At 39.8% G+C, this 16,079-nt stretch overlaps 1 protein-coding gene across 1 annotated transcript in view; it reads right to left on the bottom strand.

Moving 5' to 3' along the window:
• Positions 1–7,360: 7,360 nt before the first annotated feature.
• LOC108792261 (beta-1,4-galactosyltransferase 1-like) overlaps positions 7,361–16,079 on the bottom strand; it is a 75,658-nt gene continuing 66,939 nt past the window's right edge. Inside the window, exon 7 of the mRNA XM_018562999.1 lies at positions 7,361–7,951. Coding sequence (XP_018418501.1) covers positions 7,816–7,951 — 136 coding nt within the window. The 3' untranslated portion in view covers positions 7,361–7,815. The remainder of the gene's footprint in view (positions 7,952–16,079) is intronic.

The raw sequence follows: 16,079 nt of genomic DNA, 5'->3' as shown, positions 1-16,079 counted from the left end.
ACAATTCAATTGATAAAACACACTAAAATCAGTATCCTTGCAAAAAAAATTTTTTCTGACTAAATCTAAAAGATAAAACTGTATTGAGTTAATAAATAACAAATATTTGCAAATTTGTAATTGCGCCTTTTTGCAAAAAGGTAAAAAAAATTAAGGTATGCAAAACTGTAAAAAAGCAACTTATGTTAAAAATTGTTCTTACGCTGTGTTGGCGTTTGTAATAAAATGATACAGGCGTATTCTTAATTGCAACACAAGGTATCACAACGAACGGCAATGCGTCACAAAGCTTTGCCATGCGCTGCCACAGTTAATTTAATGTTTTTTAAAAAGAAACAAAATATGGGAAGCACTCAGTACAGAGGCTTCTCATTCATTCAGAAACTGATGATAGCAAAATATTTTTACTATCACCAGTTTATGAATGGAGCCTCTATAGTGAGTGGTACGCCCCATTCATAAATTCTTGAACAGGAAGTGATGTAAATCACAGCCTGCTCATTCATAACTGGGGACACATAGTACTATGTGTCCCCAGTTATTTACAAACACTGGAGTGATCAGACGATCACTCCGGTGTTTGCTCTGCACAGAGGGATCGTTAAATATCAATTATATTTATCGATCCCCCGCTCGGCCACGCTACAGAGCCGCTGTCATCCGAAAACCGACAGGATGACTGCGTCTCCGATCAGAACACCGCTCGGCCATCCTGGATTGTGGCCAGCTGCCGCCCGCTCCCTCGCCCCCCAATTTGCATTGGATTCCCGCTGCCACAGACCCTACAAGTGGGGGACAGCAGTGGGGATCCATGGAGTCTCTCATCCCTGCATGGAGCAGCTTCAGGCAGGGATAAGAGACTCCAGATGCCGGCGGTGCCAGCGGGGGGCGCCCAGTATTTTCGTTAATAGCGGTCATCAGCGGCTTGTGAGCCGCTGATGACAGCTATTATTTTGAAGGGGACAGTCTGCTGAACAGTTCTGCTATAAGCTTATGGTCGCTAAAGTTTATGAATGGAGCCTCTATAGTGAGTGGTACTCCCCATTCATAAATTCTTGAATGAACAGGAAGTGACGTAAATCACAGCCTGCTCATTCATAACTGGCCAGCCAGGAACACTTTTGTTCCGCCGTATGCCTTACATCGGTGGCAGCAAAAGGGTCAAACAGCAGGGGAATGCTGTTTACGTACAAGCGATCCGGCGTCTGTACAGGTGTCAGATCGTATGTATGGCGCTGCGCTGTGTGCCCCCCCCCCTTCACCGGCTTCCCTGGGCTTCGCTGTCCCCCGTTCGAGCACGGGACCAGCACAGCAGGTTTCCCCCAACAGATCGGTAGAAGCCTGCTGATCTCTCTCCTCCGATCACTGGACCAGGAAGTGTGTGCATTACACATCCAATGTCACTGATTACATGCTCAGACTCTTAGAGCCAGGAGAAGAAGCTAGTGAGGCAGATCTCTGCTTCATCAGGTTCTTTGGAGGTCCCTAGGTGACATTAGGAGGTCTGAAAGACCCCTGATGTCTTCATTAAGAGGGCCCGTCGTATCAGATTTGCTATTGCATAGGGGGGTGGTTAGCCCCCTATGTTATAGCAATAAAGTGGAGTGAAAAAAAATTAAATGAAAACATGCAAAAAATTAAAAAAAAAAAAAAATAGTGCGCCTACATGCAAAAACGAAAATTGTGAAATTGTGCCAATCATGTTACATATCGCCGCAAAAGTCGGAGTGAGAGCAATAATACTAAGGCCATTAATCACTGGTAACACTAAATTGATGAGCAGTAAAAGCTTTTAAAACATCGCCTATGGGAAATTTTGGGTAGTGCAGTTGTTTGCGGTTTCATGGCCGCATGCAAATTTTAAGGCTTGACATGTTCGATATCTATTCACCCGAGGTGACCCCGTCTTTTATATTTTACCAAAAAATTGGGTATTATATTCTATTTCTGTGCACAAAATTTCATTTTAGTGTATTTCACCCTAAAAATACTGGTTTGATAAACATTTGAGCAAATACCGTGCAACATAAAAAAATTCCAACTGGCATTTTTTTCCTCTACAGGGCCTCTGCTTTCAGAAAATATATAGCCGTTGGGGGTTTTAAGCGGGTTTTCTAGCCAAAAAAAATTAATCATATTTTATTGTGTGCTCCAATATTAAGAAACTGCTCCGAACAAAGCACCAAACTACATTCAGCTGGTTGAAAAAAAACTTATTACAGCATACAAGACCATGAGGTGCAGCATGTCATTGAAGATTCACTTTCTGCACTCGGACTTTTTTCCCAAAAAACTAGGTGCAGTCAGTGATGAACATGGTGAACGGTTTCACCAAGACATTGCCAGAATGGAAAACATGAATCAGGGGCATCTGGAGTCCATCAATGCTGGCTGACTATTGTTGGACACTGCAACAAGATTCACCAGACACTGTGTGCAAATGCAAACCAGCACCAAAACACTTTGTCCTCTTGAACTTGTGCTAAAATGGAATATGGGGTTTAAAAAGGCATCATACCCATTGCACAAGTATAGTAAAAAAACTATTTTATTATATTGTAGATAGATCGATAGAATAAAATTAACATACACATTTAAAAATCAAGCTAAAAGTCTCCCCCAGAATGTCCTCGTTACACAGCCATTGTACATACATATACCGATTTTAACCCATTTAGATATGCATAATTCATCTTCGATATTCCTAATGATCATCAATATGGTCCGTCTCACTGGCTTGCGTTTCAACGCATTTGTCTGACTCGTTTTGCTACTGCGCTTCCTCTGGGGACCATGGGAAACGAATCCGGCATCTTGTGCCGGGGCGAACAGGGATTCTAGTTGCAAAGGACGAGCATGATGATATATACCCTCCCTCTGATCAAACATGCGGCGGGGACACTGGGATCGAGAAGAATGTATTATTGTTTTGTTTGGAGAATACTGTGCTTTCCACTCCTCAATATCATCAAAAATAGAATGTGTACGATCTTTACAGGTACCTCAGTGTCAGTCAGTGCCATCCGGTCATCACGGCACTGGGAGCTTCAAGCTTCAAGGGGGGGGTGTTTCTATAATAAATCACAAGTTTTTCAGGAAGCAAACATTTAAAAAAAAGGATTTGTTGTCCAGTGCTTTAGGTACTGAAGAAAGTTGCTTTTAGCTTTTGTGATCAAATTGGCTGCAAGTCATAAACGTCATTCCTCTTCATGACTAGTTACATTATATACAAACATTTAAAGGCTTTATAGGACTAGAACCAAATAAGAATTGCATGCTTCGGTGGGTATGCATTTTGTATCATAGAAAGCTATACAAATATAAAGCTGGAAACGCACCTTTGCCTGATGCATTTCCCATTTAAATCAATGGAAATGCACATCAGCTTTTGTTGCCATGCAATGTAAACTGCATTGCAACACCTTTAACTGCACAATGCCAGGTGTGCACTGTGCACAAAAGCAGTGTCTGTTAAGGAATGTAGGTCTTCACAGGACATGGCCTAGCTCTTGGCATATATAAAAGTTACAGCAAAGCAAGCAAATATAATTGAACATTATAGGTTGAAAACCACTAAATGTTGCCCCAAAGCATCACCTAAGTAGGACACAAAAACTAAGGCAGATGTTAAAGCGTTTCTAGAATTCTAGGTGAGAATATTTTCTTACCTGTATAGGTATTTTCCATTGTATGAACATCTGGCAGGAAAGCAGTCCATCCACATTGAATGTTGGCCTGTTAAAATCCAAAGGCCTACTTGCACAAGGGGCCCCTGAGCATGTTATCTGGTGCCATAGCTCTCAACATATGAAGTATCTGTAAACTGATGCTATTCGGATACATTCATTCAAAATCAATGTGGCAATTGCTGGCAGTTGGAACTGAGTGTGCTGGGGTGTTTTACAGATTTTACAGGGAGTAACAAGACTTTCATACTGTGTAAAGGTGCCCATACACCTTACAATTATCTGCAGATATGCTGTGGTCAGATGGAAAAAGTGCAACAGATTGGCCCAGGTGGAGATTACTCCATCCACACAGTTTACCATAGGAGGAATCTGTTGCACCTTTTCCATCTGACCACAGAAAATCTGCAGATAATTGTTAGGTGTATGGCCAGCTTAAACATAAGCTGATATTCGGTTCATGTACAGGTGTAATATATTTTAGCCATGTTCTAAAACCTATGCTTCACTCGGAGGCGTAACTAGAAACCTCAGGGCCCTGGCGCAAGAAACCATGAAGAGCCCCCCAGCAATAAAAAAATTCCAGTGCCTTGGCAGTTACCGGGGTAGTGCATGTGTGTAGTCCCAGGAGGCAGGGCCACCAGTTGAAATCATGGGACCCTATACAGGTTGGGCAGATTATTAATAATTTTTTTTTTTTAACATATCACATTTTTCACATTTTTATTTTATCATTTCTTACTTTATCAATGTTATTTTTCCCACTTGTATTTATTTATTTTTTTTACTACTATTTTATTTAATTTTTTACTTTTAATCAGTTTTTTATTTCACTACTTTTTTATATTATCTTTTACTTTTTTAAAAATTATTTTTTACTTTTTTCCCCCCCACTTAAAACTTTATTGCCATCACACAGGGGATAACAAGCCCCTGTGCAATAGCATTCAGAGGTGACAGACTCTCTTTATGAGCCTACCCTCCAATACCGAAGATACAGCACATTTGTGCTGTATCTTCTGTACAGCTCAGGTTGCAATAGCGGACACAGGAGCGCTGCGAGTACAGCGGTCCTGTGTCACTGATCACGGAGCAGAGCAGAGAACGGAGGTTCTCCGCTCTCCATACTGAACTGCCTTGCCGTGGGCTGGGGTCCCCCAGAAGAGTAGAGGACCCCGAAAACCACGGCACAGAAGGTGGCAGCCGGCGGGGGCGAACAATGGAGGGGGGCCAGACAAGTCACAAGCAGGCTGCATGCAAGTGATTTCAGCAGCTGTATAGCAGAAGACATCACTCGTACAAAACTGCTCCTCTACTTTACATTTAGCCCTGCTTGCCCGAAGCAGGGCTAAATGTAGAGTCACTGACCCAAACCAAGCACAGGCACATGTATGTTCCAGAAGTTTGCATATACTTCTGTTATACGTCAAAATTCTGTATTGTTGACATTGGAAGCACTGGTATTGGCCATTGAGGCACTCTTACTGGTTTGTGTGCCAAGAAAGAGCTGGGGTGGAGTGCCAATGTATGGAAGAGCTTTAAAGGCAGTAACAATCATGGCAAACACATAGGTTTGCGTCAAAAGCAAATGCAAGAGATTCCATGGCATGGTCAAATAAAAAAAACAGGTGAGAAGGGAAACCCCTATAAATTACTATGGAGATGGTTTATTCAGGTTTCATTGCATTTACTGTAATCTTGTCATAAATAATCTATGTTATTTATTGAAAAGGCAAAATGTACAGATTAAAGTTTCAAGGGTGCTTTGTTTTTCTCGATATTTCTGCCATTTTGAGCCTCAAAACCACTCTTAATTGTATAATGTTTGAACTATTTTATTGGTTTATGTTAAAAAATCTGAGGGTTTAATGTCACTTTAAAAAAAAATTGCAAGCAAGTGCGCCATGCTTTATACCAGAAACACCATTTTAGTGTCATTTTTAATGGAACACATTAAACAATAAAATTTCTACTCATTTGTAGTAAAAACCTGGACAAAACAGAATAAAATAAAATATTTTTGTCATTAGACTCCAGTCTTTCCACCCTTAACAAAAACCAATATGTAGTAGGTGCATCTCTCAGCAGACATGCCAGCTTTGAAAACATTTCTGAAACCTGAATAAGTGCAGATAAAAGAAACGGTTTAAAGGTGGATTCAAATTTATTATACAACTTCATATAAAAATATGCTTTGTAATGCAGTTTACAAACATATTAAGAATCAATAATAGTAAACTTTTGTGTGCAAGTTTAACTTGATTGTACATTAAAATATATATTTGAGTTGCACAACCTGAATTTTTTTTGTACTCTAAAAGAACATGCTGACAACCATTCACACAAATGAGGATCATTGTCAGTTTCCATATGCCTTTTATAAGACAATGTCACACTCCAAATGTAACTTTTGCTTACAAATGCTTAATAATCACACTCATAACTAGACACCTGCAGTTGTAAATAACACAAACTAAACAGAACAATGGATTCCCAGAGATGTAATGTATTTTTGACTGTACTGTACATAAACAGTAGTCCTAATGCGGATCACAAACATTTATAATGTGTGCCTAATAGTCCATGTACTACTGTATAAAATGTGAAAGTAGAAGCTACACCTGATATAGCTGTATACAGTTTTTAAATCTCTAAGAGTATAAGGCACAATGATCTAGACAATATTGTACTTGAAAATCCTGCTATATAGGTGAAGATTAAAAGGCAAACTAACCTTTAATGGCGTATGCCTTACAAGATACTCGAGGAAGACTAACTAGTAAGGGTGGTTCACACATGACAGGATTAAAGCAAGCAACAATCCTGAATTTGAGCATTGCTTGGGACTATCAGCCATTTCTGAGCTACTAAAAGGTGATCAGAAGTGGCACTTATGGTCAGAGAGGCATTCTATCACAAAGAATTTCCAAACTGTTGGTTCTTTCTTATGTTTGCAGTAGAATTTTCCATCTAGGTTCCATGTTCCATACTGCACATGGGAGCACCATGTCTTATTGCCTAGGATCTGGTACAAGGGCATCAGATGCAGGATGTCTACTGTTTTACAGCCATCTTGGCTCCAATTAACTGCAGTACATGAACTGGAAGCATGATGAAAAATAGTGACCATAGTAAAGAATGCCAAGATTCACTTAGTTTTACCAGGTCAGTATTTCCCATAATGTACAAGGAGTTTTTAGGCACTGCTGGTTAAACATTTTCATAAATTTACACAATCACAATAAAATCAATATACAAAATGTAACATAAAAAAAGGCCTGAGAATATAGAATTGGAACATTAGCATTAAAGCTGAAAACCCACCAGTCTGCTTGATCCGCTCAAACTTTTAAAACAAGCAAACATAAAAATAATAAAGTTAACGCATATACACATGGCAAGGCTGAAGCTCTTTGAAAACTGCGATACCTTAACGCTGGACTGTAAAATGCAGCACAGAACAGAAAATTAGTAAAATGCTTATGACACGGTTATCTAGGTACAACAAAAAAAAACACACAACATGCAGCAGGAAACAAGTTCTTGCTTATTAGTTTCATAATAAAGTTTGGGATTTGACAATTTAAGTTTTGTTTTTGGATAAAAAAGAATAAAATAAAATGGTTCTTTACTTTACCATCAAATTTATAAAGAAAGTCTGAAACCGTGAAGCCATAATTTATAAGCCTGTGCTTAAATGATAATTTTTCAATTTACAACTGCAGAGTAATGAAAATTGCCTTTGATGTGCATATTTACAAAAGGTGCTTTTCTTACATTTGACTCACAGTGCTTGTCCAGCTTGAAAGGCCACAGATTACACTGGAAGTAGGCAACTATATTTGTAAACACCCAACATATTTAGCAGCACTGTACAGCAATACATTCAGATGAAGATCCACTCCGCTGATGTATAAATGTAAGCCTGAAGTAAACTTTTGTTTTTTTTCTCCCGAGACAGTAATGACTTTCTAGAGCACATTCGAATGAAAAAGTCTATATGTACTGCATATAAAGGCTCTACATCTGGAAAAAAGTTCATAAAATCTGATACATTTTTTAGAGATTGCCACCATACCAGCATAGTAGGAACAGTCAATGAAAATATTTCTTGCCCAAATTCCAAAATTTAGCTTGGCACAGGACCAATATCCACTGTTATTTTTGTGTATAAGGGATGCTTTTCAGTCTTGAGTACTTTGTAGGTGAGAGAATTTATACCATCTGAATTCATGGTTTGTCTTGTATGTGCAATCAGATCAAACCTGAAAAAGAAGTACACATCGCAATGAGGATGACACAATTCACAATGTGTATTTGCAAAAATTAGTAAATATCATGTAATCTTGTTTGCCAGATTTGGGTTTCCCAATCCAGAAGGATTTTCCATAACCCTGATAGGTTAAATCGTTTATTTTATTTAAGATTCAGCCCAATTTGGCTTACATTTTGACCTACATGTACTGGTTTACTCATGAGGTTTAAAAGCAAATGTAAATCTCCATTACACAAAGCAGTATATTTACTGAGGTTCTGATCCAGGTTTTTTTACTATATACAATATTTAATGACCGATATCCAACACCAACTAGTACGGCAAGATACACGTTTCCTTACAGATAATTGGTTGTACAATGATTAAATGGTCCCTGTAAAGGCGCCCACACACCGTACGATATTAGTGGGAAATCACACAATCGTACGATTATCGCAAGGTGTGTGGAAGTCGTGCGACCGTTTCTACTGTACGGTTCACAACTTTTATCTTAGGAACATGTTCGAAAACCGGCCGAGAATTGTACGATTGTCGGCAGGTTTGTTGCATGTCCGTGAGATAAATGCAGCACGGGGCGGTGTGCGCAAGCGCACACTGCCTATTCAGCATTGCGGTCATCAGAAGCACGATCTGCCTGTCCAAGATGGGCAGATCGTATGTTTTTTTAATTACCTTACAACCGTCGCATGACAAAAGTCTTGCTATGGTTGTAAGGTCTGTGGCCAGCTTAACTCGACATCAGTCTTGGGAAGGATTTTTAACTCCATCTCCCAGAATTGCTTTAGTTCAGATAAGCTGGTAGTTTTTGAGCAGAAATGGCTCAATCAGATTTAAAAACAGCATGTTTACTGGGTTTAGTACTGTACTTCAATGGTCTGCATTTGGTCCTGATCTATGCCTTCACTCCTCTGAAACACCTTCATTTATGCTGAAGGATATGGATGGAGGGCATTCTGGTGATTCTCATAGCACCCAACTGGCCCAATAGGATGTGGTACCCTGACCTCATCAAACTACTGGCAGACACACCATGGGACCTTCCAGATTGTCTGATCTCCTGTCCAAAGGATCGGTTTAACTCTGTTTCACGGCCACTCATCTAAATGGTGTGGCTGTTGAAGCCCAGGTCTTAAGGTAAAGGGGTCTCTCTGAACTAAAAATTCCCACAAAATTAAAAGCTAGGAATTCTACCTCTTGTAAGGTCTACCATAGCACCTGGAAGGCGTACTTCATACACACAAAAACAAAAAAAGTATTTAACCCCTGGAAAGACGCTACGGGAAGAATGGCGACTTTTCTGCAGTTAGGCTTGAAATTGGCATTAGGTCGAGAGTACCATCAAGGGCCAAATCTTGGCTCTTGATTGGTTAAAGACTTTTCTGCAGAGTGTTTCTTGTGTAGCGCCTCCTTTACAGCTCCCTGAAACGCGATGGGATTTAAATTTGGTTCTATCGGCTCATTAAAAATTGCCGTTTGAACCCATTAGGGATATTTCCTTAACCACTCACAACGTTCATTCCTTTAAATTATATAACATAATTTGCAGTGCTTATACCATCATAACCTCTATACATATTAAAATATTAACCTGCATCAGTTATAATTTATGCACAGCACTGCAAAACATGTATATGTTAAAGTGCATATCAAAAAGAAAAATATATATCTTTAGGGAAAGTGTTACATAAATCGTGATCGTCTCCTTACTCCAAACTATGTGTCCAACTTTCTCAGAGAACAGTGCTCTTGTGTAACAATAAGGAAACGCACTAACCAGTTTTATTAAAGCCTCCGTTTTTTTTTGCATAGATCTACTGCTGGCAAGCAGTAGATCTATGAAAAAACAAAAAAAAAAAACCTGCTTTAACAGGGGTTAATACTCACCCTTGTCTTCCCTGCACGCTCCCATCAGAAAATGTGAAGCTTCTCGGGCGGCCGCAAAGCATCTTGGGGCGGGCACATGCGCAGTTCATGCGTCCGGGACGTGAGGAGAGACACAAGGTAAGCCTATGGACGCGTGCACTCGCATGCAGACACCTTGTGGGACAGGAAGTGCCAGCAAGCTCAGAGGAGTCAGCGCTGGATCGGAGACCAGCCGCAGCGCTGGAGGGACAGAGGAAAACGACAGCAAAAGAAGAAGATCGGATTAAGTAACATAATTTAATGTAAGTGCATTGGGGGAAGGGAAAATAAAAGGAAAATAAAAATTTACTTTAATGTCACTTTAACTTTCCATCAGAAAAAGGTAAAAAAGCTCAATCAAATCAATAATCCCTTTGGTTCTCCACAATTCCTTCTTTACATTATAACCAGTTAAAAAGTTTCAACACTTCTTCTTTTCTCATCAGGTGAATAAGATCTCAAAACCTTAGAAAATGTAAACAATTTGAAGAAACTTGCCAGGTCGTGCAATAACCAATAGATTATTCATTCAAGTTGTTATAGTGCTGTGTCATTTTATTAAACTGATTTATACTATATAAAGTTTACTTTGCATAATTTATCGGGAATTGCTACAGGAGATTGTATCCACCTGGTGAGATCAGAAGGTAAAGTGGTGAAATGTTGTTATTACCTGGTTATAATGTAAAGGAGGACTTGTGGAGAACCAAAAGGATCTTTGCTTGAGCTTTTTTTTTTCTTGAATATAATAAAACTAGTGAAAATGTTTTCAATTTGCTACACAAGTGTATTGATCTGGATCAGTGATTATTATTTAAGAGAATTTCACTAAATATTTTTTTTCATGTACTTTATTATATACATGTTTATACAATATATTGACATTTTAGCAACACACTATATAGAAGGTATGATAGTATATGCTCTGCAGATTGTTATTTTTGCTGTTGATGAATTGCCTCATACACTTGTTTACCAAGGTGGTTTTAGCATTCCCCTTCAAATCAGGACATTGTCCTTCCGTGTCCGGTGTATCAAAAAAGAAATTTCCCTTCACTGCCTGGATTTAATTTACACTGTATAGGTTTATCTATCAGCCACTGCTTCCATCAGAAAGACTGACTGCTTTGCCATTGTGGACAGTCCCTGTAAAATACAAAATGTAGCTTCTTGTTCCACCATTTCTCGGTGGCTCAGACAAATAAGTGCTTTTTGGGCTTTAAGGCATCAGGCAGCCATTTGGAAGATTAGGCAAGGACTGCCAGCTCGATCTCTGTTCATATGGTCTCTATGTTTTACCCAGCGAATATTGAAGATCTGATGCAGGCTTTGGGCCTGAGGGCCTTCAGACAGCTCCCTATTCTCATTGTTATGTGGGGTTGTTAGCGGTTTGCTTGCCAAGTTGCCGATCCCTCAGTTCGACGGCTTTTCAACGTCCCAATCTTATCAGAACAACATGCGTCCCTTAATGAACAAAAAAAAAAGAAAATAGGAATTTTGTACTTACCGCAGAATTCATTTCTTGAAGTTCATTAAGGGACATAGGTCCTAACCCCCTATGTGATCTACTCTAAGCTCTGATCTTCTACAAAAGTGAAGCATTCTGGGAGTGGGAGGGATTATACCTGGCAACAGCTTTTTTGTTTGCTGGTCTTTAAATTATCTTGTAGGAAGGAGGAGGTATAACCCAAACCGATTTTACAGTAAGTACTAAAATCCTGTATTTGCTTCTATTTGCTTCGGGCTTTCGACGACTGCAATGCTGAACGGGCAGTGTGCGCTTGCACACGGGCCCGTGCGGCATTTATCTTACAACCATGCCACACACCCGCCGACAATCGTACGATTCTCGGCGGGTTTTCAAACATGTTCCTAAGATAAAAGTCGTGCAACCGTACAGTAGAAACGGTTGCACGCCTTACGCACACCTTGCGATAATCGTACGATCGGGGGATTTCCCGTGATTATCGAACGATTATCGCAAGGTGTGTGGGCACCTTAAGCATGTTGAATTGATTTGCTGGTTGAAATAATGCTCGACTTTGGACAGTAAGCCCTCGTTCACACCTAGGCGTATTGCAAAAGCGCGTCTGTCGCGCGGTTTTTTACCGCGATTCGCGGTAAAAAAGCCGCACGACCGTCGCGCGATTCCGAAGGCTACTTGGCTGTATTCCAATGGAAAACGCCCTACAAAACGGCCCAAAGTAGTACCTGTACCTATTCAGGCGTGGGCCGTTTTGTAGCACGTTCGGGACGGGCGGAAATACGGCAAGGTGGGAACGAGTCCATTGACTCCAATGCAATTTATATTTTTGAGCGTTTTGTAGAGCGTTCTTCGAGCGTAGAACGCGCTACAAAACGTTCAGGTGTGAACGAGGGCTTTTACGTTTTCCATGTATAAGTCACAGGTGGCAACCTATCACGGTACCACGCTTGAATTCACAAAGATCCAGAGAGCGACCCATTCTTTCACAAATGTTTGTAGAAGCAGTCTGCATGCCTAGGTGCTTGGTTCTATACACCTGTGGCCATGCAGGTTAATGTGAACACCTGAATTAAAATGATTTGGAGGGGTGTCCCAATACTTTTGGCAATATAGTGCATTTAAATCAGAATTTATTTTAGGCTCTTGTAATCTCTACAAACAGAGAGAAAGGCCAATAAGGTAACCTCCATTCACATGTGCTGACAAAAAACATTTTTACAAGAGAAGAGAGATGTCATCAGCCTGTTCCAGCTTCTTCACCACCTGGGTGTAAGGAAGGTGCATTGCTTTAAGATAGATCAAACTGAACTTTGAAAGCAGAGGAGAAAGCACTAGGACTAGTCACCAGTATTGATCAGCATGTGGTCTTTGATCTTTCCACCATTCATGACTTGCCTTGCTCAATTACACTGTGCCGCCAAATATTCTCAGACTAGTATTTAAAGTCAGCAGCGTGTGATATGAATCTCACTGTAGATATACAGCTATGAGCCTGTAGGCACAGGAGTGCCTAAGCTTACTCACATACCAAGAAGTGCACAGTTGTTAAATGTGCTCAAGCAGTACCCTAAAGGTGCCCATATATAATTCTCGGCGGGTTAGTGGCATGCCTGTTCGACAACTGCCTAATGGGCCGGTGTGCGCACGCGCACACTGCCCGTTCAGCATTGCAGTAATCGGATCGTAAGATCTGCCTGTCCATGATGGGCAGATCGTACGTTTTTTAAATTACTTTACAACTTTCGCAAGACAAAAGTCTTGAAAAGGGTTGTAAAGTGTATGGCCACCTTAAGAAATATTTCTAGATGTCGCCAAAAACATGGCAAATCTTCACTTTTTGAGTTAAGGTCCACTTTAACCGAGGTACAGAAAGTCAGGTCCCAACTGTATGGAAAGATCAGTTTTATTTAAACTGTATTTTTAGCTTTAAAGCTGCCTACCCTTGCCTTAAAGACTGTTAATTTGCCCTGAATAGGCCAAGTTGCAGAAAGTCTCTTACAAGCCCACACACTTATTTTCACTTTCCCAGTGCTCCTCAACGACTGTTGTGTGTTGGATTTTGTCAGAGCTTACACCGGGTTGATGACATTGTTCCTAGTAATTGGGGGTTTTACGAATTACAAAGGATATCCATTTCAGTATAACTGATCAAGTACTAAAGTGGTCCGCTGATCGCTCTAAATGGAATTATGCTGTTACATTTCGTCACAGTGGATTATACTGGAAATGGTTAGTGACAGGTTATGTGTTTTTCACACAGCGCCAGCTGGTACTAGAACATTGTTCATGCAATGAAAACTTTACCCAGGTGCAAAAGTAAGTATATAATAAACCACTTAAGGTTTGGTTAAGGAGGGGGCGGGGGGGAGGAGCAGGACTGGGCTTCATGTCTGGTTTTTACATCTATCTGGTGCGCCATTCGTTTTTCCCTCACTTAATGTCACAGTGACATTTTCACACTAAACAGCATGAATAAACAAATCTGCTAGCCTATTGTGTGAATATACCTGAACTGACTCCTTTGATTTTCTGATGGAAGGATGCAGGACAGAATGCTGTCGCACAGTGTATGGCCTGCTTAAGGTCTCGTTCACACCTAGGTGTATTGCATATGCGCGACCGTCGTGCGTTTTACCGCGATTCGTTTACGAAGGCTACTAGGCTGTATCCCAATGGAAACGCGCAACAAAACAATTACATCTCTCTACAAACGTTTACTACATACTATTCCTTTACTCCAGAATTAATTTTATAACAAGCCCCCCATGAGCTCCAATTTTGGAAAGGTTAATATTTTTAAGGATCAAAACACTTCTGTTATCGATCTTTAAATCCAATGATCTAATGCGCTAATAACACACTCTCTACTGACGAATACTGAATGACTGAACATTTGCGTCTTCATAGGATGTAAGCTAATGCAATAAAAACAGTGAAATGAAAATCAGAGATGTCATAAAAATGTAATTGATGAATGCAAATCTTTTCCAGAAAGGACATTTCTAAAGATAAATGGTTTACTTTTAGATTGAAGTGCACAAATAAATGTAGGTAACCAGAAAGTTAATATACCGACTTTTCTACACGCATTCATCAATGTTTACTGACTATTCAGATTAATCTAAGGGCAACAAGGGACGAGTTATACAGTTACATGCTAAATTCCTGCTTTGTTAAACATTTGCTATACAGGTGAAACTAAAATAATTAGAATATCGTGCAAAAGTTAATTTGTTTCACTAATGCAACTTAAAAGGTGAAACTAATATACGAGAGACTCATTACATGCAAAGCAAGATAGTTCAAGCCGTGATTTGTCATAATTGTGATGATTATGGCTTACAGCTCATGAAAACACCAAATCCACAATATCAGAAAATTAGATTTCCATGCCACGCCGCATTGAGGCAGTAATTGCTGCAAAAGGGGCCCAAACCAAGCACTGAGTACATATGCATGCTTGTACTTTTCAGAGGTGCGATATTGTTATATGTACAATCCTTGTTTTATTGCTTGCATGTAATATTCTTATTTTCTGAGATTGTGGATTTGGGGTTTTCATGAGCTGCAAGCCATAATCATCACAATTATGACAAATCACGGCTTGAACTATCTTGCTTTGCATGTAATGAGTCTATCTCATATATTAGTTTCACCTTTTAAGTTGCATTAGTGAAATAAATGAACTTTTGCACAATATTCCAATTTGAGTTTAGCCTGTATATATATATTTTTTTTTTTTAAAGTAAATTTAGATGATCATTTTTAAGAAATTAGTTTCTATAAATGTCAAGTAGATCGCAAATAAAAGGCACACGTTTGTGAGTTCAACCACATATTATTCAAAGGAACCTTCTCAAAACTCATGACTCTTCTGCTTCAAGCGGAATCCCAGGCAAATGATTTGTAGCCCCCTTACCTTTTTAGATTATTGCACCAAAATCTCAGGTCCAATCTAGATAAGGGCTCATCTACACCAAGTGCGTTGATCAACGCAGGCTCAAAACAAGGACACAGCAAAAATAATTGCCATCTATATGCCCCATTCACATTGCACTAGTGTGATGATGTGCATTAAGGTGAAATGTAGGCATGCTGCATTTTTATGCAACACACACATCTCAACGTACATCAACTCAACACAGTTCAGCGCATCTAGCAAACTTTTTGAAAAAAGTTAGTAATTTGAATCTTGATGTGGCCTGTACAGAAAAAAAAGCACATTTATAAAACAGTGCGGAATGCAGTTAAAAATACAGCAAAATGTGTTAAACACATGTCATTGTACTTTAAACGTGCATCAACGCGCATGCATTTTCATGTGTAGTTACTAACCCCAATAAAATCATGCAGATTCTGCCACCACAGGGGATGCTAGGCACCAATGGGCTAAAGAGGCTTTATCAAATGGCTTTAATTAGAGGAGTTGTTTGACAGTTTGTTTGGTAAGCTCACTTTGTAGGAGCAAATGCTAGGGTTGGGAGTTCGACCATGTAATACATACATACTTAAACTAGAGCAGCATACTACCTCTGCATCATACCTACTGAGTGTTGCACAGAAAATCTCTCCTGGCAACTAGGTCCCCAGCTTAAGCCTCAAATGATATCTCCTTCTAGGCTCCACACAACTACTGAAATAGCAAGAAGACCTCTGGAATGCATGTACTAGGGTTTCCCTCCTAATCTATTTAAAGGAGAACTATGAGGTGAGTGAAAATCACTCAGCC

This window comes from Nanorana parkeri, unplaced genomic scaffold (assembly GCF_000935625.1).
Source record: "Nanorana parkeri isolate BGI_ZX_2015 unplaced genomic scaffold, ASM93562v1 scaffold621, whole genome shotgun sequence".
In the NCBI taxonomy this organism is placed as follows: domain Eukaryota; kingdom Metazoa; phylum Chordata; class Amphibia; order Anura; family Dicroglossidae; genus Nanorana; species Nanorana parkeri.
This window is presented reverse-complemented; position numbering and strand designations above follow the sequence as displayed.